Here is a 22,863-nt window from a genome sequence, read left to right as displayed (position 1 = left end):
CAGTTTGACTCAGTGATTTGGCTGATAGTGGTCATGGCACCCATAAAATCCTGGGTTTTCTTAAACTCCATAGTACTTGGGGGAATATTAAAGTCTCAATGGCTATCAATACTAAGAAATCAACCACTGGAAAAAAAAAAACCCAGTTCAGACAGTTCCATGGAGGAGGGAGGTCAGTACAGCAGCAAAAAATAAAAAATGTTCTCTAGAGCCCAAATTCAGTCAAAGGTTCTCACATTAGGTTCACAGTATAATGAGATGCCAAAACTCATCAAGATTTCATTAATAACAACTATCATCTTCTGCACTCTCATCTACCTGCCTTGCAGCTACCACCAAGCTCAAAATCCTAGTAGACACAACTGTGAGAAGGAACTCCTCCCTCCAGGCCTTCCAAAACCTCAATTATAGGTGACGGATCATTTGCCAAATAAGCTTTCTAAACATTCCCTGAAATGTCCAATTAATCAATTAATTAATCTCAATTTAAGGTGATAAGAACATTTATATTACGACTTTGATTGACTTTGATTTGTTAAAAGGGGTATTCTAACATAATTCCAAAGTACATGAAATAACCAACTTCATAGTTAATAATATTCTTTAAATATTTAATATTCTTTAAATAGTTAATAATATTCTTTAAATATTTATCTCAAAGAATAGACTCAGGTGTTTGAAGATCCATTTCAATGATATCAATGATTTCAATGATAGCATTTATTTCTTCATTTATATATTTATATCCACAACCAAAGCATAAAACTGAAATACATATTTCCAATTTGCAAAAATCCAAATTCTTCAACTAGTTTAACATTTTTATTGGCAATAAGCTGGTCTAAAATGTTAATAACCCTTAGTTTACAGATACCTAAATGAATGCCTGCATTTTCAAATAAGGATTTATTCAGAATGTAAATTTATGTTGGCAATAAGGGTCAAAATTGTAATTCTATCCAAACAGTTCTAAACCCTTGCCATGACAACAAAGGAGTCATGTAATAAGTTTCTAATTATGTCTACATGTATTTTAGTAGTTGGTTGCTTGAAGCTGACTCTTGAGGAAACTATGCTGAAAAATGTACATCTGTATTTATTTTGAGAGTTTGCTTACACACACTTCTCAAATTTTAGTCTTCTAATCTTGCCTCCTACACCACTAATACTAGCCAGCATCCTCCTTTGATATAAAAAACCCTTTTAAATAAAATTAAAACAATGAAGTATATGTGCCTCCAAGGACAGAGATTTAGTTTACAATCCTGTAGATATAAATTTTTAAGCAGACCAATTAAGCCATTTTAAAGTGGGCCAAACCAACCATTTAGTATTCATTTTATTCTATATTTTTATATATTTATATAGCCACTCATGTTCTTAAAGGTCTCAATTTTCAACCAAGTTGCAATATAGTGTAGATCAGGGATGTCAAACTCACAACCCGTGAGTCAGATACATCACATGTTTAGTAAAGGGGGGAAAGTCCCAATATGTCACGTGACACCGCCATGATGACGTCAGTTTGACAACCCTGCTGTAGATGCAGGATTGTTACTTGTATAAGGAAAACAGAAACAGTGTGGTTTCAATCTATATTAACTTTTTCTTATAGATATAGACAGCATGGGATAGTGGCCAGATGTAAGATTCTGATCATAGACAAAAATGTTCAAGTTGACATTCAATCATAAAAGCTGGGAGCAGTAGTGTTCTGCTACCAGTTCAGATCAGTTCTAGCGAACCGGTAGTTCCGGTGAGCACTTGGCCCCACCCACCAGACCCTGCCTTTTCCTGTTCTATGTTTCCCTGTTTTTTAGCTCAGTTGATTTACATGGATTGGCACGCCTCAGCTGTTTTACTCACCGGAACTGACATAGAAGGTAAGTTTCTAAGCTTAAAATGGGCGTTTTTTGAATGCTGTGCACGTGCTCACCAAACTGGTTGTTAAACCGGTTGCAGCCCATCACTGGCTGGGAGCCATTGGACTAGTAACAGGATTTTCACAAGGCTCAAAGGAGATGGGAAGGGAAGATCTGCTTTGAATTTCTCAAGGAAAGGTAGAATATAACTGCGGCAAATATACAGCATAATTACTTTTTTTAGATATATTAATTTTTCCTTTTTTTCCAATTGTATTTTGCAATTGGAAAGCAACATTTTAACTTCTCAACTCTTAAGACAAGACTAATCAAGTTTATGATGCTATCACTTTTTAGTCTGAAATCTTAGTTTTTTAAAATTTCAAACGTGTGTACACACACAGACACACACACATTTAAAGAAGCATAGATATTTTCCATACTTGATTGCTAATTTATTATCTTGAATGAGCTCTTACAAATAAAAGTTGCTTTATTACAATCATGAATAATTCAGAAAGTTTTTGAGAATTATTAAAAATAGGATTGGCAATACATGTATTCTTTTTTTAAAAAAATGGGTAGCAGTTTGAATATCTACTAAATTTACATATTTATATCTCTGGGCAAAGTTTAAAATTGATTTAGCCTTACACAATCGGATTAGCTTCTATCAGAAGCTAGTCTTTCATTATTAATTCTGAATAATCAGCTTAAATTTTAAAGTCACCCACCCTTGTGTAAACCTTGTTTTAAATGCCTTAAGGATGTCAACAGTTATTGTGCAAGAGAAAGAAGCTCAGTTAATTATTTTTATATCAAGAATTAGAATTAGGCAGCAAAATGCTGTCAGCTCAAATACCTTATTCAGTAATCAAAATGTGTCAGTCTGAAAGCTAGCTTATACAGGCATGAGATTTCGTCATGCAAAAATTCAGGATTTGACTTTACATTAAATTTTTATTCTGCTTCCTTTCATGATTAAGCTAAGTTTGTGTGGGACATTATTTTATAAATGAAATTAACAGTTTCTGGGGAACAACCTTAGAATAAGCCATGTCTTTTATGTTCTGCTTATGGATTTCACTATACAAGAGTTTGGGCAGCATGGGAAATGGATGCTGCATTTGTTGGGCCCTTGGCCTGATGAAACATAGTTTTACTTGTGCTTTTGTTGCATAATTGATAATGTTTTCTGATGTTATAAGTTATAAGGAGAAGAGAGATAGCTCTTTGACTTCAGTGTGCAAGCACTGTTACCAAATCTTATTCCTTTAGAAGTTTAGATGTGTTGGAAATGCAGCTTCTAGAATTTGCAGAAAGTTGGCTAGAGAAATTTAGGAGATACAGCTCCAACACATCCAGAAACTGCCAAATTACAGATTGCTGATATAAGGCATCAATGAGGTTTAAGGGAATGTTGCAGCCTAATAATATGGGCACCAATGTTGAATTCTTCTTACTGAAGAGCCTATGACTCAATTTGTGGAAGAATCTCATTTGAATAACCTCACCCTGTTCCAATTTGATGAAAAGGATCCAACAGAAAGCATCACTATTTGATGAAAGGATCCAACAGAAAGCAACAGTAACTAATACTATACTTTATTAAATTTCAGTCTGTTTTAGGGATATATGCATATGATATATGCATATCTGTATTATAAAGTGAATAAATTAGGATTAAGTATATACAGATAGTCCTTGACTTACAGCCATTCCTTTAGTGATTGTTCAAAGTTACAACAGCACTGAAAAAAGTATCTTATGAGTGGTTTTCATAAAACCATTGCAGCATTCTCATGGTTATACAATCAACATTTGGGCATTTGGTTACTGCTGGCATATATTTATGACATTGGTTGCAGTACCAATAAAGGAGAATACTTGTAGTTTGAGGTTGAAATGATGGATCCTTAGTACCCTTTGAGCTTGCTTGATATATTGCAGGTATCTCATTATTCAAACTAGGTAACATCATCAGTGCTAATAAGGAGTGCAGTTTGCTGTCAGTTTATATTCTTGTGTCTTGCCCTGTCAGTGTTGGTGATGGTGATCTTAGAGATTCTTTGGTTTGGCTTTTTACTGTTGGCTCTTTGGCAGTTTCTTGACTGGGTTATTGTTTACTTGATTGTTGGTCTGATACAGTGGTGGTATTCAAAAATTTTTACTACCGGTTCTGTGGGCGTGTCTTGGTGGGCATGGCAGGCGAAAAATACTATAAAATCTCCATTCCCACTCCAAGGGAAGGATACTGTAAAATATCCATTCCCTCCCCACTCCTGGGGGAAAGTTACTGCAAAATTCCATTCCCTCCCTACCCCACTAACCTGCTTTCCAGCTCCATTCTCCTGTGCAGGGCAACAAAAGAAGACCCAGCCAATCAGCTGGGATTTGGGAGGCAGAGAATAGATGAGGGTGGGGCCAGTCAGAGGTGGTATATGCCAGTTCTCCGAACTACTCAAAATTTCCACTACTGGTTCTCCAGAACTGGTCAGAACCTGCTGAATACCACCTCTGGTCTGATATTAAACTTGCAGTTAATCTATACTGATTTAGGTGCTGATTGCTGGTAAAGAGGTACTTGGATCCACACTGTTCCTTTTTATAACTTCTGTATGAACATGCTGAAGTATAAGAACAGATTCTCTTTTTTAATACTGGGACAGACTATTATTTAAAAAAATCAAGGAAGCACACTGCTTTGAATTGTTCAGAATTGGCCCTGGGGGATTTCTCCCAATTTGAAAAAGGTATTGTATGATAAGTGTAATATACATATAATGTTCTTAATTCACATATTGATTGGGAAAATATTTGGAAGCTTCTATTTAACTTTTATTGATCTTCAAGAGATCCTTTTGTATGGCTTTGGATTCTGGTAAAGTATATTTCTCAGTTTCATAATTCAAACCTTGTATTCAAAGCCAGAAATGTCATTATCAGTCTTCTACAGACTTGCAGGACATAATGGTATATGGTTATGTCATATATTGTCCACCAGATTATTCATTTCTGTTGTAAATTAGAGGAAGAATCATGTGGCTTTTCATTTCTATTCTGTTTCTGTTATATACATAAAAGAGTTAAAGTTGGAAGTATCAAAGGCCACTCTCTGTGGGACTTGCCCTGCAAATTATATAGAGTTTCCAATGGTCAGGAAATTTTGTGACTTTTGATATACATAATGAAAATGTGTACCTTTCATGTCGCTCTTTATCTTTGTACTTGTCTTGCCTTTTAGCCCATTATTGCTAGTTAACTATTTGATGTTAGCTGATGTTAGTAAATAAGCATCAAGCTCTGGAAAGAGTACAGAGAAGATCAACAAAGATGATTAGGGAGCTGGAAACTAAAACATATAAAGAACGAGTGTAGGAATTGGGTATGTAAAGTCTAGTAAACACGAGGACTAGGAGTGACATGATAGGAATGTCATGTAACCCCTATGTATAAAATGATATATGGTCTCCTGATTGAGTAAGGGAATTGGACTAGAAGATTTTGCAAGGTCCCTTCCAATTCTGATTTTCTCTTAAGCTATACTTTTGTTAAGTGAATCAAATGGTGTATATGTTTGCTGCATCTGATGATTGTTGCTAAATATGTAAACTAATATAGAAATAATTTTCCAACAAGGCTGGCATATTCAGGGTAACTTATTCAGGGTAACTTACCTGAGAAGCATTGTGTTTGAATATCATTTACATTAGCCTGCAATCATAGCATGAATGTTAATGAATATCATCATATCTGAATGTGTCTTTTTAATATAACCCCTACGGGACACAAGTATATTTTCAAACAGACACAGTGCCATTTTTATTTCACAAAGGGAAAGTACAAAGAACTTAAATTTAGGTTGAAAGCAAGTTAACGCATGCTGACAGCACTTTTTAACATAAATAATGAAAATGTGTGGTCTTGCTGAGTAATGAAAGTTTATATCCTTACTGATCAGCAATTAGAGGTTTGTTTATATTGATAGAATTAGTTTAAAATGGCCTCAGGAAGCAAGTAAAGCAAATCTTATTTAAAGAATAACCAAGTCAAATATAGTTGATCATTTTAAAAACAGTAACCTAGGAAAAGAAAATTTATAGAAGCAATTACCATGAAATGGTATCTTTACTACTGTAAATTGTTTTCAAATGTTGCTACTGTGTTACGTGTGCTTCAGAATGCAATAAAAATGAATATATTTGATTTGCCATGTTAATTTTTGGCATTGCTCCCAATTGTGACTATCAACAAAAAGCCTTAAGTATTTTTCTTGGTACAAAATATCTGCAGGCAAACACCTGCATGCTATCATTTGCTTTTGTTCAATGAAATGCTTCCAAGAGCAGTAAATTATTTCAGTAAAAATATATTGGGAAGCAAACAAAAAAGGAAAAATATTTCACTCATTACTGCAGAAATGCAATATGTTTATTCCAAAATGGAAAGAAAATGTAAGGATTTGGCAAACCTCTATTTTTTATGCATCCAATTTTCTCCTACTTGAATGTCTTAAACTGCCGTATTTTAAAATTTGAGAAACAGATGTCTTCTACTATATTTGTCAAATGTGAAAGCAAGGTGAAGAGCTCTTAAGCACAGATTTCCTAATATACACATAACCCTTAGTGCCAATTATAATCTTTCTTATCTTTTGCATTCTGTAAGCATATCAGGCACATGAAACAGCTACTATGTACCACTCTCTCTAGAACAGCCCCTACTCTCCAATCTCTGGTTTGTAATAAACTCTAAATTCCTGGTGCAAAACTAAGATTGTAAGGGTGAGTTGATGTTTACCAGCATTGCTTTCCTAAATTGAGGACTTCAACATTCATGTTCAAGATATTTCACAAGAGTGTTTAGGAAATATTTCCAGAAGCAAAGACATGAATGCCACTTTGAGGAAATATAGCAAATAAAAAAATAATTTGAGCCACTTCTAGGGCAATCAGTTTTCTAAGAGCCAGAGAGTTAAAAACTCTATGCTGAAGATGCATTTCCTCCATTTCTAATATCCATGTGTTTTCCATGAAAAGGAAATACAACTATGTTAACTGAAATATAGTTACAGAGGTATGCAGTTAGGAACCAAGAGAAGAGAAGCTCCAGATCATTAATGGATCAATGTCCAGAATGTATATGTAAATCTACATTTCAGATTTCTAAAGAGGTTGGAGCTGAAGCATGTCAACTGTTAACATTTACACATTTTGTACATCTGCATGGGGCTGAAAATAACACCAACAGCATAAAAACAGTATCATGTATTGAAACATTCATATAAACTATGATGACTAGGAATCCTATTTCCAGTATGGCAATCACCAGGCTAGGGTAGTCCCAAAGATGCTTTTTCAGGAGGCATCTGGATTTTCTTGTTTTTTTCTTTTGAAGACATTTCGCTTCTCATTCAAGAAGCTTCTTCAGCTCTGACAGGATAGTGACGAATGTAACGATATATATGATAAACATTGCAAAAGTATAAGAACATCCAGAACCCTCTAATCCATTACATTAACAATTTTTCTTCTTTTTATTACAGAATGGCAAATAAAAATCATTCTCCATCCTTTCCCAAAAGAACCCCACTGGAAATGTATTCACCTTAAAGCAGAATTTTGGATTAAAACTGGAACCATGTTCACTGTTCTCATCAATGGATGGAGCTTCAAGAAAAGTCTAATATGAACTCTTATTTGATCAGTGGTATCTATCATCTTTGTGTTTCTGTTCTATCACACAAATTTTCATCATACTCCTTGCCCATCCAAGAGCCAGCAGAAAATTAAGTTGCCCTAAAGCTAGCTGTTACAAGTTTTAATATGTACAACTAAAAATTTACAATTCCCTTAACTGAAATTCTAATCTTGCATTTGAAAAACCCTCCTCCAATTGTCATGCACAATGCTCCTGTTATTCCACACACTGCATTTTTTTTCTTTTGATTCTACCATCAATTGACTGAACTTTTTAATATTTAAAAATATCAGTTGATTGTTTGTTAAACCCAAGACACTGAAAAAAAATAGATTTTTTTAAAAAAAATATGAGCTTGAGTTTCAGAAAGGGGTTTAACTGTGAGGATTTGGTATAGGAATAATAAACCATTTTAAGAATATAACATCAAATTGATGAGCACACATGTAAAAACTGAGCTAGTTCTTTATTTAGGCAATTTATCATGATCTAATATTTCTTAATACTGTATATCTACCATGCATACTTTAGCAACAGAAGGGGATGAGGTAGTGCAGAGGATTAATGACGCTGGAACTGCCAGTCAGAAATGGTCTGCACTCAGGCAGTTCGAGCCTAGCTTTGCAAGATGGATTGACCAGGAATCAATCCCTAGATCCTGCCCATCGAGCAGTTCAAAACCATCCAACATTGCAAGTAGATAGATGGGTACCACTTTGGAGAGAAAAAACTAGCTACATTTTTATGTATAGAGAGCAGAAGTTGGCACTAGACCTGACTAGACACAAGGCACTGCAACATGATTTGAGGTGAGACAAGACCAGCGGAGGAGCCTAGAAAAGCTAGAAAATAGTTAGCTGGTATAAAGCTAGTTCATCCCCTGTGGTGCACCAAGGATAGACATATGAGAGCTGAACAGAATGAACTAGCATTCTAAACTGCCAGGACTGCATTGTGTGTCTAGAACGTGTAGTTTTCCCTGACATTGTATGCCATGGGCTAAATAAATAAATTAACAGCAGAGTGAATATTTCATTGGTTACTATAAAGACTTCAATTGTTGGTTATGTCTAAAATCATGTGCTTATTGATATCAGATATATAGGTATCAGATATCAGATCAAATCAGGTTCCTTAGCTGGGATATATAGAAATAATAGTGTCCTTAATCTTTTGCTGAACTAAGCAATTTTAAATTTGATTTTAAAAAAATTCAATAGAACATATTACTAGAAATCATCAAATTTGAACGAGTTTCATTTACTAACCTAGATGTCACATGCTAATGTCATTAATTGTCTTTATTCTATAATTGTAAAACTTTTAATCCTATTTTAATTTTAAATTTTAATGTTAATTTTTATTTATCAATTATATTATAGTGTACACTGCCCAGAGCTATTCTTTGAGGGAGATGCATGAAATATAAATAAGCAAGCAAGCAGACAAACTACAGTACCCATGGTTTTCATGTAGCATGGAAAATTGTAATCCTGTTTACAACTACAGAGGTTTTATCCAATGCATTTAGAGGGTATCAGCTTTTTCCTCTCAGAGCAAAAAAACTGTCTCAGAAAAGTTGGTTTCTTGCTTCATAAGATAGAAAAAAAATCATGTGCAAGCGCATGCAGGTTAGGCAAGAGTAATGTTTATGTGATTACACTTTTGAGCAACAGAAGGAGAGGAAAATGCTTGACAAATATAGGAAGACAATTTCATTCATGACTGTGTTCCAGCAGAAACACATTCCCAGTTGACTACATTTCTCAATAAACAGCCTAAACAAATGCTGAAGTCCCTGTTTTGATCAGAAAGCCTTGACATTTTAAGGAAGAAAATGTATGTATGTATTTATGTATATATGTATTTAGAATTATATGGGTGCATCTGTAAAAGATTAATATCACCAATGATATTTCACCAATATTTATTATATGAGGCATTGAAGCTTCAAGCATAACAAAGTCAAGGCAAAATCCTGTAGGCAGCTATTGGTTAAGGATTTTAGTCACCCTCCGGCACTTGTTCCTTTGGGGAAGAATTCTCACCACAGAATGTCCTGGTCTTTTATTTCCTGCAAGAAAATGTAATATAATAATGGATTTTAAATGTGAACAGATCTATTACTCTTCCTGAATATTTAGATGAGAATAGAATGCTATTCCTTTTATTTAATCTGAAACTATTATGAGGACACAAAGGAAAGAAATACATGAATTGTTAATTATGGAAGGTTTCTTCATTCTACATTTAATCAAAAGGTAGCTTACTTTCTATCATTCAGAAGCTGTTTTTGGAAAGCTATGGGTCAACTCTGCCATCTCTGTTCCTGAGCAATATCGAAGTGCTAGAATTTTTCATTCTTGATTAATAATTTCTTGACTAGATACTTGAGTTTTCTTTTTGTTTTTTGGATAGCAGTATCTATTATATGAAGATAAAAAGATTTAGAATTGGGCTTTTTTGGAGAGATGATTAACATCTGATATTATCCATGATCAACTTGAAAAAGTATTAATTATAGAGAGAGTGAAAAAAATCTATTGCGGTATTTAAGAGCCATGGTGGCACAGTGATTAATATTGCAGATTAACTCTGACCACTGTTGGAAGGTTGATCCTGACTGGCTCACGGTTGACTCAGCCTTCCATCTTTCTGAGATCAGTAAAACAAGGACCCAGATTGTTGGGGGCAATATGCTGACTTTGTAAACTGCTTAGACAGGGCTGTAAATCACTGTGAAGTGGTATATAAGTCTAAGTGTTATTGCTATTTCCAATGGATATCATCCGAGAAATTGTCCTGCTTCTATTAATTTTCATTTAATTTTATGAAGGAGAGTTTGCTTTTGAAATTTCTATCAAAGAAAAGAGATTTTTGAAAAAATTACATGGTGTTTTTTTCATTTATTTGATTATAAGGTATAAGGTTAAGAGGTGCATATATGAATGTGTGTGCATGTGCATGTACATGGGTATGCATGGGTGCAAATTTCCAATTTTTTTTCTATAGTCATTTGTGGAATCCTTTGTGTACTCTAAGCTTGGTTGTTTGCTTGAAGATGCTTCATTACTTGACTAGATATCATCTATCAATGTGAATGAGTGTGGGGCTTGCTGCCTGTTTGTATGCAGGAAATTGCCCTGCTACTTTTGTGGGAATGTGATTGATTGGGGTATTGTTTTCTACTTGATTGTTGGCTAGAGAGAATCCCTGTTTTTTGGCTGTTGGAAATGATGTCTGGTCTTTTTGTTTCCTTCCTAGTTTTTTTTAAACTGTTTTAATTAGTGTGTAAATGTGGTTTATCTCCATGTATTTAACTGATGGCTGATTTGCCTGAATACCAAGCTTGCAAGAATTTCATAGAATTTTTTATTTAGTTTGGCCTAGGATATTCACCATTTCCCAGTTCAAATTATGGTTGATTCTATACATGTGTGGTAAGAGTAAGAAAGTGAGTAAGGAATTTTCATCCTGTCTTTTGAGTCCTAGTTAGTGTTCATGATGCACTCTGCTTGTTTCTGTCTGTCTGTTCTACATAATGGTTCTTACTGTCCTTATACTTTATGTTTTAAACAACTCCTGAGAGTTGTTTTTTGATAGACTTGTGTTTCTAATCAGCTGATGAGGATATCCAGAAAGAGTACTGTATTACTTTCTTCTTCCCTTTTAAATGGTTTTCCTTTGAAAATATTTTGGGTTGTTTCATGTGTCTATACTTTTCCATCAAGCTGAAAGTAGTTAATGAGGCAGAAAACTAAAAGTAGGTAGTGAGGCAGAGATTGATGAGGTCCATGATTCTAGGTATTTCAAGCTAGTATATTGGGCCAGGTCAGGTGTGTTGTGTTGTAAAGCTGCCATGGATTCTTTTATTAATTCTGGTATAAAGAATTCTGAGATATCTAATGAAAACATAATCTTAACTTCTAATTTTAAGTCTTTGGAAGTATTGTAGTGGGGAATTGATAGAATATTCTCTCCCCTCTGTGGCATATCCTCAAAGCATTTTTGTAAGTTATTTGGCTTACAAAGGGCAAGCTACTGTATATAATGGAGTAGATTCCACACTCACTATTACTGGCAATGTTACTTCATTGGGTAGTAAAACATCTGCAAGCAAATGATGAAGTAAACAATCAAGCATTGAGAGCACCAAAGGCACAGCACAATATTGAGCTACTTATATTTTCTTCCACCGTATGGGATCTACAGTCATCTGATTAGTGGTTTCCTATTCCTCAATTAAATCCTCAAAAATTATGAATGAATCTCTTCCACTGGAATTTTTTTTTCAGATTGGGAAACATGAACCAACCAGGAAGACTCAAGTGATTGGAAGATACATAATTAAAAACTGAAATACCAGCAGTATTCTTTCACCTCTAACAATAAAATGAGTTTAAAAACCCAACCAGGAAAAGTTTTTAAAAATCTCAACCATCCTGACAATAAGGCAGAAACCTAGAAGACTCTTCCTCCTGGGATGAATTTTTTTGAGAAATTCAAAGAAGATTTCAGTGCAATATGATTATTAAACAAAACTTCTCCAAAAAAGTAGCTATGACGATAGTTGATGCAGAACATAGCACAAACCAAACATAGCACAAACCAAGATTATATATTATATCATATTAATTTAAAAAAATCATAGTCTTCTGTGTATAAAGGAAAAGAATTTAACTGGAAAAACTGAATACTTCTATGCAGAATATTAAGAGCATAAGAAGAATCCTTATGGAACGGCAGGATGCCATCTATTCCTGGGAAGCTTGCAAAAATATTTCCAACATAAGATGTAAATTTCCAGTTTATTTATATTTATATTCCAGTTTAATACCATCATAAATATTTATTGACCAAATGTATATAGGTTCATTCCTCAGTAAACCATGGATTCAGATGCTTCTTTAAAAAAAATCAAAATACTCTTCTGTAATAAGATAAATGGAACAAAGCATTGATTAAGCAAAAGCAGCCTAATGTTTACATGAACAATGTAACATGAACAATGCAGTTTCATGTGTCAAATGCTGGTGCTTTATGTATGATTTTATATTTATCACATAGAACACTCCTTACCTGTCTAATCAGCTTTCTAAGGGCAAGCATTGGTAAAAAGTAACTGAGAACAGGCAGGAATGCAGAAGCAAATGCACTATTTTGGTTAATGAACTGCAGGTTATACCAGTGTCCCTAACACATTCACATACTATATACAAGGCATAGAAACTAAATTTTATTATCTATCAAATTATGTTCCTAGAAACTGATATTTCTTCCAATTCCTATCTCCATTGTATAAATTGTCAGAAGACAACTTTCAAATGACATGTTTAGGAAAAGCAAGATTCAGAAAGTGCATAGTATATTTATCACTCAGCTATGTGATTTTAGATTACATTTGCCAATATTCCTTACACATAGATGTCCACCACAAAATAGTGTGCCTGTGAATAGCTTTAAATGGAAATAGCATTGTGTAAAGAAGGAGGATGTAGAAGGAGTGATAACAGAACAGAACTTCCAGATTCAGGAATTGTGCGCTACTAAAACAGTTGGAGAAGTACCAACATATAATAAGCTTCTGCTTACCGTTCCTAGTAACTTGAATAAATAGACATAATACACAAAAATTCTGGAAGCAATATAGAGGCATCATTATTGCTTTTATGAATCTATTTAATCCTACTTTAAAACTACCCAGGTTGCTGGCTACTGTTACCTCTTCTAATTCCTTATTTATTAAAATCACTGTATTTATAAAACTGTAGTATTGTGAATTGGCATAAATCATGGTAACCCTCTCTGTTTGCAAATAGCAGTTCTGGTAGCAACTCAGAATCCATCTGTCTTCCTCCCACCCCCACAACTTCCAAAATTTTTGAGAAATCTGCAAGCTTTCTTCAAATTACTTCCACCCCCTCTGAACCTTTTACTGTCATACATTCTTAAGAGGATTGTTCAGCTCAGCTGTCACTAGTTAACAGAGAGTCAGTCAGACAGCTGCACCTCTAAATTTGCCAGTAATTCCTTGCTTTAAAAAAAAATCAATAATTTCAACTAAAGCATACCAAAGTACTGAAACAAATGATGCAATAGAGCCTCCTCATAAAACTAGAAAGAGACCATTTCTACTGATTTCTCAGCCATGGGTATATTGTGTCAAATGGCTCTAAGTGACAACTCCTCCTATATGATACAAACATATAGTTTTGTACTCAAAATCACCTGCCTGTCCACGGTCCAACATTTTCCCATTCTTCTCAGCACTCAATGGTTTTGATTAAAGCAAACAGATATTTTTCCAGTCACTAAACCAAAGATGAAGAAAGGAGAAGTATCATTAGAAAATATAAATGAGAGGCTCATTGTATAATTAGAAATGGCATTATAACAGTAAAATAGTTGAGAAACCACACTGAAAAACAAAGAATGTAAGAGGAGAAAAATAACTATGGCATTAAAATTGTGGTACAATGTAATGTGTATTATTTATCATGAATAACACTGGCAGATTTGTTGAAGAGTATTTGGATCATTATGGAGCACAAGGATAACATGACCCTATCATTTCACTCCATGTAAAAATATACGGTTGTTGTGTGTACTGGGAGGAAAAGCTTGTACTGCTAGCAATAACATCAAGGATCTGTTTTAAGGCTTCCTGACCAATATCTGTCCTGTGCCTTCATATTCCTGAAGAGTTTGCAGAAAATATTATTAGATCTGCAAATGATGCTATCTTAGAAGGTGGGGTGAAGAAAAAGATAGAGAAAAAGAGAAGTTTTTTGAACAAATCAACTACCCAGTCCAACCAGTTTTACAGCCGGTTCTGTGAGTTCATGCTTCGCCTAATGCGCTTGTGCATAGTATTCAAAATACAGGAATTTGAAGCTTAGCTGCTTACCTTCTAGGTTAGCCCTGGTAAGGGGAACAGCTGAGGTGCGGAAATCAGCTGTGCCACATGATTCCGCTGAGCCAGAAAGAAAGAAAGAAAGAAATATAGGACAGGATAGGGCAGGGACGGGTTGGCGGGGTCAGCTGATGTTCGGAACTACCAGTTCACTAGAACTTGTCTGAACCAGCAGCAGCTCACCACAGCAACTACCCCACTCAGTCATCTAGCAAAGAAAGATTCCTGGCCATTTGCTTTTGCCAAGAACATATTTTACTGAAGCTTAAGTGGTTACAGAAATAGTGTAAGCTGAATCCGTACAAACAATACGAAGTAATTTTTTTTCTCCCTTCCCCTCTACCATCCCCATATTATCTGTAAATGTCCAATTGGGTGCTTGTAAATTGTTTAGGAAACAGGCTTTCAGTTTCAGCTCTGCATATTGATGGTTGACCTTGGATAACTGAAGCTTCTCACAATGCAGCCAGCTCAGCTGGATTTCCACCCCCACCCCCTTCCTCCACTTTACATTCCAATCTCTCCCCTCCCCTTGATAATGTCAGGCTGTCAGCTTATGAAGCCTGGATAGGAGAGATGCAGCCATGACAAGTATGAAACAGAGAAGATGAATAATATCAGAGACAAAAATTTGGAACTTAATACATGTCTTTTCTAACTTTTCCCTATTCTTCTAGAGCAGGGGTTCCCAACCTGGGGTGCTCGCACCTCCTGGGGCTGCGAGACAATATTCCAGGGGGTGCGAGAAAAGTCCAGGTAAATAATAGGATATTGGCTATATGTTGGCATTTTTATTTATTATGCAATGGATTAACTTTGTTTTCATTTTAGAGTTAAGTATCGTTATTTAGTGGCCGTCACATACATAGCTGAAAAGATTCAATCCTACTATATATTTAACGCGTTTAGTAGTTCCTAAAGTCTAAATTTCAGGGGATGCGAGGTTCGAGTGAAATTTCTTTAGGAGTGCAGGGCGAAAAAAAAGGTTGGGAACCACTGTTCTAGAGAATAAATAAAGCTTACAACACCCCTATTCCCTCTGGACTTTGACTGCAATATGTTAATTTTAGAATTCCTTTTTCCAACTTTCATTCCAGCTTACTCTTTCATTCCAGTTTACCAGCTTACTCATTCCTTTCCTTGAATACCTATTTGTTTGTTTGTGTGCATCCCACTTTAGTAACTTTTCTACAGTAGAAGAGGAAGTCTGGAAAGAGTAGGCATGTGTAAGACTAGCCTGAGAGAATTCTTAAATTTTGGCACACACCAAAACACTGTCTCACAGTTACACTATTTCTAAACCAAAGAATCCCCAAGAGTTCATTTTTGTCAATACGTACAAGGTAATATTTAGTGAAGATTAGATTATGTTAGATTAGATTAGGTTAGATTAGATTAGATTAAAATGATTAAATGGGATGTAATAATTACTTTCTTACACTGACCAGTATTTGGTTTTAAAATACATAAATGTTAGAATCCAAATTTTCTTTTCCTGGATGTTGCAATGGGTTTATTTTTAATATTATTTTATTTTCTCCATTTGAATGTAAGTACCCAGGCACTTATGTCTATCAGTTACTATGATTATTTGCAATTAATATTTCCTTTTACCTTTTAAATTATAAATGCTGTTTCTCAGAAAATCTGTAGAATACAAATATATTGAATGTCTCTTTTTAAAAAATTGATGAAAGAATCAGTAATATTGCTTCTATTACAGGAATGTTCATAATCACCAGGTAATTATCAATAACTAAAAAGAAAGATACTGAATGCCAGGGTTCTTCTAGGAATGCAAAAGAAGAATGTGAGTTGGTACAGGGAACCATGGTGTAGATTTTAAAGGAGCATGGAAATAGTATTAGGAAGAGTCAGAGCCTTCCTGACTCAATGGTTTACAGGGGGAAGAGAAGATGAAACATAAGCAGACTTGTGAGATTCTATTATTACAGCCAATAAAATATAGGTGAATAAGATATTTCATGGCTTAATCTGCTGTTAGCAGTGATTTAGTCCTGTAGGCTATCAACATGAATTTGGCTATGATAAGTATCATTCTACAGTTCTTGTCTGATAGTTGGTGACAAACATAGAACTCAACTGACTGCCAGGAATATAGCCAGAGAAAAGTGCTCAGAGTCTTAAGGGAATCTCTGTAGAAATCACAATATATTAAGATGTGAGCCTATGACTCAATACCATCCAGACTAAAAGGGCAGGATTTTTCTGTAAAGAAGATTTTTCTGAATCTACCCTTGAGAACTAGGGGTGGTAAAATGTCAAATTGCATTAGCATAAAAGCTCTCTCATCTTTTAAGACTATTCCTTGAGAACAAAACACTTTTGAAATAAATTCTACTTTGTGGAAAATACTAGCAGCGGTTTGAGATTGGCTTTTCTTTTCTGTTTTTCTTAACTGTGAGTCATGCACCTTATCAGTGTGGTATCTAATACCTGTAGTTATGTGTTTTGTTTTGTGATGATACAACTTATTTTTTGTAGATAATATCAGTTTTGAGAATTACAGTTCAGAATGCCAGACTCAGGGAGGAAAGGCTGAATGGTACTACACTTGTGCACCTGCCTATTCTGATCCCTAGTGTTATTTAAAAGAAGAAAATGCGGAAGGCAGATTTAATATCAATATCACACCTGCTTTAACCAATTTGAACTTCATTTTAAATGCGTTGTATGGAATATCAAATGTTGTTATGCATGTTATGGAAGCAAGGAATATCTACATATGGGCAAATATCGAGAAACTGTTCTAATTATATCAATTCTCTAATTTATTTGGCTGTCTTTATTTCCCCTGCCTTTCTTCACTTTGCAATGTTGCTAATCCTGAAATTGAATAGTGCAGTAGGTATAGCACGTATGTAGATGTGCTAGTCTTAGGTTTCATGAAACTTCAATTTCATGAAAAACATATTTGATTCCTTTTTTTCCATAAGTATCCTCAAATATAGTTTACTCAAAGTTTTGATCCAGTTTGGAAAGAAAGTTTCAAAAAAATGTCTATGGAGATTCTCAGTCATCCAGGTCATGGCTGTCCCAAAGGTGCTTTTTCAAGAGGCAACTGTACTTTGCTTTTCTTTGAAGACATTTCAGTTGTCTCTTTAAAAAAAGTACTTGTGTATTGCATAATACTCAGAAATATATAGAATGGGGAGTTTTAATTGTTGCTTTTTCTTTCTAAAATATTTCCCTACAGGTAACTTCATTAGGCAAAGACAGTCTTCAAGGAAATAATGGCTATCCTAAACTTTACTGAACAAAATTATACACTGGAACAAAATGATACAGAATCATTTAAAAAAGTAACTTCCAAGATTCTAGTTTCTATTACACTTTCTGTTCTAGCAGTAATGACAACGGTTATCAACTCTCTAGTGATGACTGCAATAATTGTGACACGGAAACTCCATCATCCTGCAAACTATTTAATATGTTCTTTGGCAGTCACTGATTTCCTTGTGGCCATTCTCGTCATGCCCTTCAGCATTGTCTATATTGTCAAAGAAACCTGGATCATGGGTCAGGTGATGTGTGATATTTGGCTTAGCGTTGATATCACCTGTTGTACCTGTTCCATCCTGCACCTCTCAGCCATTGCTTTAGATCGCTACAGAGCAATCACTGATGCTGTGGAATATGCTAGGAAGCGAACACCTAAACATGCTGGCTTTATGATTGCTATTGTCTGGATTATTTCCATCTTCATTTCAATGCCACCATTGTTTTGGAGACATCAAGCAGCCAGCAAAGATGATGAATGCATCATTAAGCATGACCACATTGCTTTCACCATATATTCTACATTTGGAGCATTTTATATCCCACTGGCATTAATTCTGATTCTATACTACAAAATATACAAAGCAGCCAAGACTTTTCATAGAAGGAGTATGAGTCGGGTTCTTAAAGAGGAAGCAAATGGGCAAGACCTCTTGGAAGCAAATGAGAAAAGCTGCCGGCTTTCTTCAACTGCATCATGTACAAAAGATAAAAGGTCTAACCCTTTGGGAGATTTGGACAGACTTCGGTTTTCACTGAGAAGCCCTGATTCTGAATCTAAGAACGAAAAAGGGTGGAAAAGGCAACGGATTTCTACTACAAGAGAGCGGAAAGCAGCAACTACCCTTGGTTTGATTTTGGGTGCTTTTGTGATTTGCTGGCTGCCTTTCTTTGTAAAAGAGGTGGTTGTTAATACATGTGAAGGATGTCAAATTTCAGAAGAAATGTCTAATTTTCTGACATGGTTGGGCTATATCAATTCTCTTGTTAACCCACTGATTTACACAATCTTTAATGAAGATTTTAAGAAAGCATTCCAGAAACTTATTCAGTGCAGGAGCTCTCTCTGAAAAAAAAAGAGCTTTTAGTTGTGGGTTGATTTAAATCTGAGTTTGGGGGATAGAGAATTTGAAAATCAAATTCATAGATCTACCCTTGATGGAACTTTGCCTATTGCACTTGAGAATTTACCAAATCAAAAGGTAAAATGAGGTTCCAGAAGGTTTTGTAGGAGTTGTATATTACATGTGCATACATAGTTCTGATTTTATGCCACAATTTAGCACTACAACAGTATTTGAAACAAATATATAATGTACAACAACTTAGCCTCAAGTCTTTCCAGAAAGCTTCCCAGAAATTTAAATCAAGCTGGATTGATTAAGTTCTGGTGCCAGAAATTGGATGAGAATCTACACATATACAACAAATTAAGTTCAACAATTATTTGTGGAGTAGCTCTAATTATTTACATATTTAACTTATAACAATGTGCACTCTGTTTAAGAAAGAAGCCAATTATTAAATATCTGTTTTGTTTCATTAATATATCATAATGAATGTTCTTCACGTGTTTGTATATTGAGAAGATAAGAAACTACAAAGTTGATTCAGTTAAGTACAAGTGGTTATAACTATTAGATACACAGAGAACTGTATGAAAATTGGTGAGAATGAGAACTTTCAACTCTTCAGTGAGGACAAGAACACACAATTAGAAATGCAAGGGGCACCACAAAGGGACATGATAATCAGTTCTCTAGGATCTTACTTAAAATCAAGAAGATACAGAATTCTATTTCAATGTAACTGACATAAAATTACTCAGTAGCCTAAGAATTGCTATACTATTTAAAACTCCTGTTGTCAATAGCATTTACTTGGGCAATGACACCAGATAGATAAAAGGTCACTTTCCTTAAGGAAGTGTATTCTTTATATATATTCCTCAGCTTAGTCTAGCTAAGAGGGAGATTATGGAACACAACTTGTTTACCTTAGAATTTCACTGTCTTTCCCAAAGCTGTGGCCAATAGCCTTTTTATCCAAGGCTTCAGCCAGTAATATCACCAGAGACAAGTCATACAAAGCTTATCTGCTTTACCAAGGGCACTTTTCATTTCATCACAAATGGTGCAATGTTGTTTCCTGGAGCTTTGGTAGGCTTTCAGCTCTTATTAAAATATATGTATCAGTATTGTCTATTCTTATTACTAGATTTTCTTTACGTGGGGCATATGACATGGTGCCAAATGATGTGTGTGTGTGTGTGTGTGTGTGTGTGTGTGTGTGTGTGTGTGTTTTCTTATATATCATATATATATATTGACAGAAGTTGTCATACAGTCAGTAATTGCCAAAGCTAAGAAAAATAACAAAAGCAATACATATTTTTGAATGTTGAGAATGCTGTTTTAGTCAAGACGGTCATGTTGTTTTTGCTGTGTTTTTAATTTATGTATTGAGAATATTAGAAGCTGTTCATAGTCTTTCTGGAATTAGGTGGCCTTAATAAATAAATCAATAAAGTCAGAAAGTTGCAGAATCATGAAGAAAAATTAAACAGGTTACAATGAGATAGTGGCCCAGGGAAAAAAATCAAAACATTGACAAACTATTAATAATAGTTCATCAAATAAAATATACTAAGAATGTTAAATTAATAATTATCTAGTATTGTAATTGGAAAGTTGAAGCTGTTTTCTTTTAAAATATCACATTTTTTGAGGAAGATATTTACCTAATACTTTAGCTGAAACATTGCAGCAGAAACTTCATTTAGCTTTGTCTAAAACAGATTTAAAAGACTACAAGAACATTTGTGAGGAAGTCATCTGATTTGGCTCATGAGGCAAATTAGACTTTATAGAATCTATTTTAGCACACTGAAAGGAAACCTATAAAATTACCCTAGTAAGTAAAAAGTTATTTCTTTCTCTAGTAAGAAACACATGGATTGGTGACTAGGATTCCCTTTCCCATAGTAACTCTCTTCTCAAGGTGACTTGTTTATTTGTTTTATTTATATTATTGTTGTTGTCATGGTTTGCCTATTAATAGAATCAATCACATAGCATTATTGCACTCATCTTCCTTTAAAGACTAAAATGGAATGAGTGTTAAAAAGAAACAATTATCTTAGATGCAGCCAGGAGAAAAAGGATATTTGGGGAAGGAAGACAACATTTGGAACTGGACTACTCATTCCTTCCCTAATCAATAAACCAGCTTTAAAATCAGCCCACATTTATTTTCCAAAATAGATGCAGAAAAATGCCAACTCCAGGTAATCTTTAACCTAGTACCCATTTACAAAGTGTTAGGAAATTGTTACTGTATTGAGAAAAACCATAACAGAATGCCCCACTGTAGCATCTTTTTGTGGCAAACTTTTAATAAGAGTCTTTTGCAAATTGCAAAGCAATTATATTGTTCTATTTTAAGGATATTTACACATTACTTCTAGCAATCCTATTATCCTTAATTTCTATTTCTATAAGCAAACTTCCTGAGGCTGCATTTTTGTGAACTACTGTGTTTAGGAAGTCTGACTAGTTTATTTCAAACATTGTTAACCTGTACTTCTTTCCTACACTTAATACATTTTAATACCTATTCAGCCAGAACTACGGTAAGTACTCTGAACATGTTTGATCTTTATATTTTCCCTTCTTTACTTGCTTCTATATATTTGCTATAGCTGTTTGATACTTCATACCTTGACTAAAACATCACTCACTTCAGTCTGGTTTTCAAGTTTCTCTCCTTTCAGAGTTTACAGTTGGGTCACAGTTTTTGTTTAGGAATATGACACATCCTTAACTATGAATCTGTAAAAATGCATTATTATTTTTAATGTCTTTCTAATGTCACCTGATATTTGAAACTGCTGAAGAAGTGCCCTCAAATATCTATGTAGCTATCTAGCTATCATCTATCTATCCTATCCTATCTACCTACCTATGCGTTGCTATCATCTAGTTAGCTAGCTAGCCAACCATTCAGCCACCCAGTCACCCAGCCATCCTTCCATCAACTCATTAAATGTTCTAATTTGAATTTGGAATAATAATTATAGTTTGGGACAATATCACACAGAAAAAAAATATTTTGAATTTCACACAAAGTTTTAGCACACATGACTAGACTGTGAGAGGAGAGAGAGTAACATAACTATAATTAAGAGCAACTGTTATCTATTTACCTATTCATTTTGTTGCAAAACTTAGTTATACACATCATCCATTGGTACAAATAAGTACCAAAAATGATGAATGCTAAACAATTTTTCCCATAATGAATAATGTAGTGAATCACAAGGCAGCTAACATCAACAAGTTCTAGCTTGTGCATTGAGTACCAAACAAACAATAAGTATTGGGACAAAATTTTCATGTCAAAATGTGTTTGAAACAGTTGAGTACCAAGGTACTACTGTACTTTCAAAACTTTTTAACTGAAGACACTGAAATTTCATTAACATTAATAAATATGTTAAATGTGTAATTGACTCAAAATATTTTCCTAGAAGTTAGTAACTCTTTTTCCAGATACTGCAGCTATAATGTTTAAATCAAGGGAGATTGGGAGTTCAATGGAACTTCATTTTCCTACTTCAAATACTGCCATAAATTTGCTTTTTCTGTAGAGAATAGCATACCAAAGAACCATAAAATTATATGTAAATGGAAGGATTTCTTACACTGCATCATTACCCATAAATTAAATTTGTCCAAAGTAAGAGTTTTCAACTCTTAATCACTGCGCCATTAATTGATTAATTTGGCCCATTTTCATAATAGTTATGAAATAAGGAAAAACAGCATTACACTGTAATAATTGTAAAAACCCAAGCAAGCAGAACAAAAATAAAGGAAAAAAGAAGTTACTTCTGGGAATGAAGGCTTGAAACTAATGCCAATATGCCGTGACTCAGATTCATAAAATGGATACATTTGTAGATGATAATTAAAGAATGAAAGATGAGGTTCTATAATACAATGAGTCCTATTCCAGTGTATCGAAAAGTTTGGTATGTAACTTTTATTTAATACAATTCATATTCTAAAACTTCTTTTTCAGTTATCT

The 22,863-nt window shown here is 34.4% G+C and overlaps 1 protein-coding gene across 2 annotated transcripts in view; it reads left to right on the top strand.

The window, feature by feature from the left end:
• The window catches only part of HTR1F (5-hydroxytryptamine receptor 1F), a 110,876-nt gene extending 90,843 nt beyond the window's left edge, over positions 1-20,033 (top strand). Inside the window, exons 2-3 of one of the 2 annotated variants that reach the window (XM_087937895.1) lie at positions 7,408-7,571; positions 17,693-20,033. In XM_087937895.1, the coding sequence (XP_087794021.1) occupies positions 17,730-18,845 (1,116 nt within the window). In that variant the 5' untranslated portion in view covers positions 7,408-7,571; positions 17,693-17,729 and the 3' untranslated portion in view covers positions 18,846-20,033. The remainder of the gene's footprint in view (positions 1-7,407; positions 7,572-17,692) is intronic. The other variant, XM_026700482.2, reaches the window with a different exon arrangement.
• Positions 20,034-22,863: the final 2,830 nt, after the last annotated feature.

Source organism: Pseudonaja textilis, chromosome 7 (assembly GCF_049901715.1).
Source record: "Pseudonaja textilis isolate UNSWEBS1 chromosome 7, rPseTex1.2, whole genome shotgun sequence".
Classification (NCBI taxonomy): Eukaryota; Metazoa; Chordata; class Lepidosauria; order Squamata; family Elapidae; genus Pseudonaja; species Pseudonaja textilis.
This window is presented reverse-complemented; position numbering and strand designations above follow the sequence as displayed.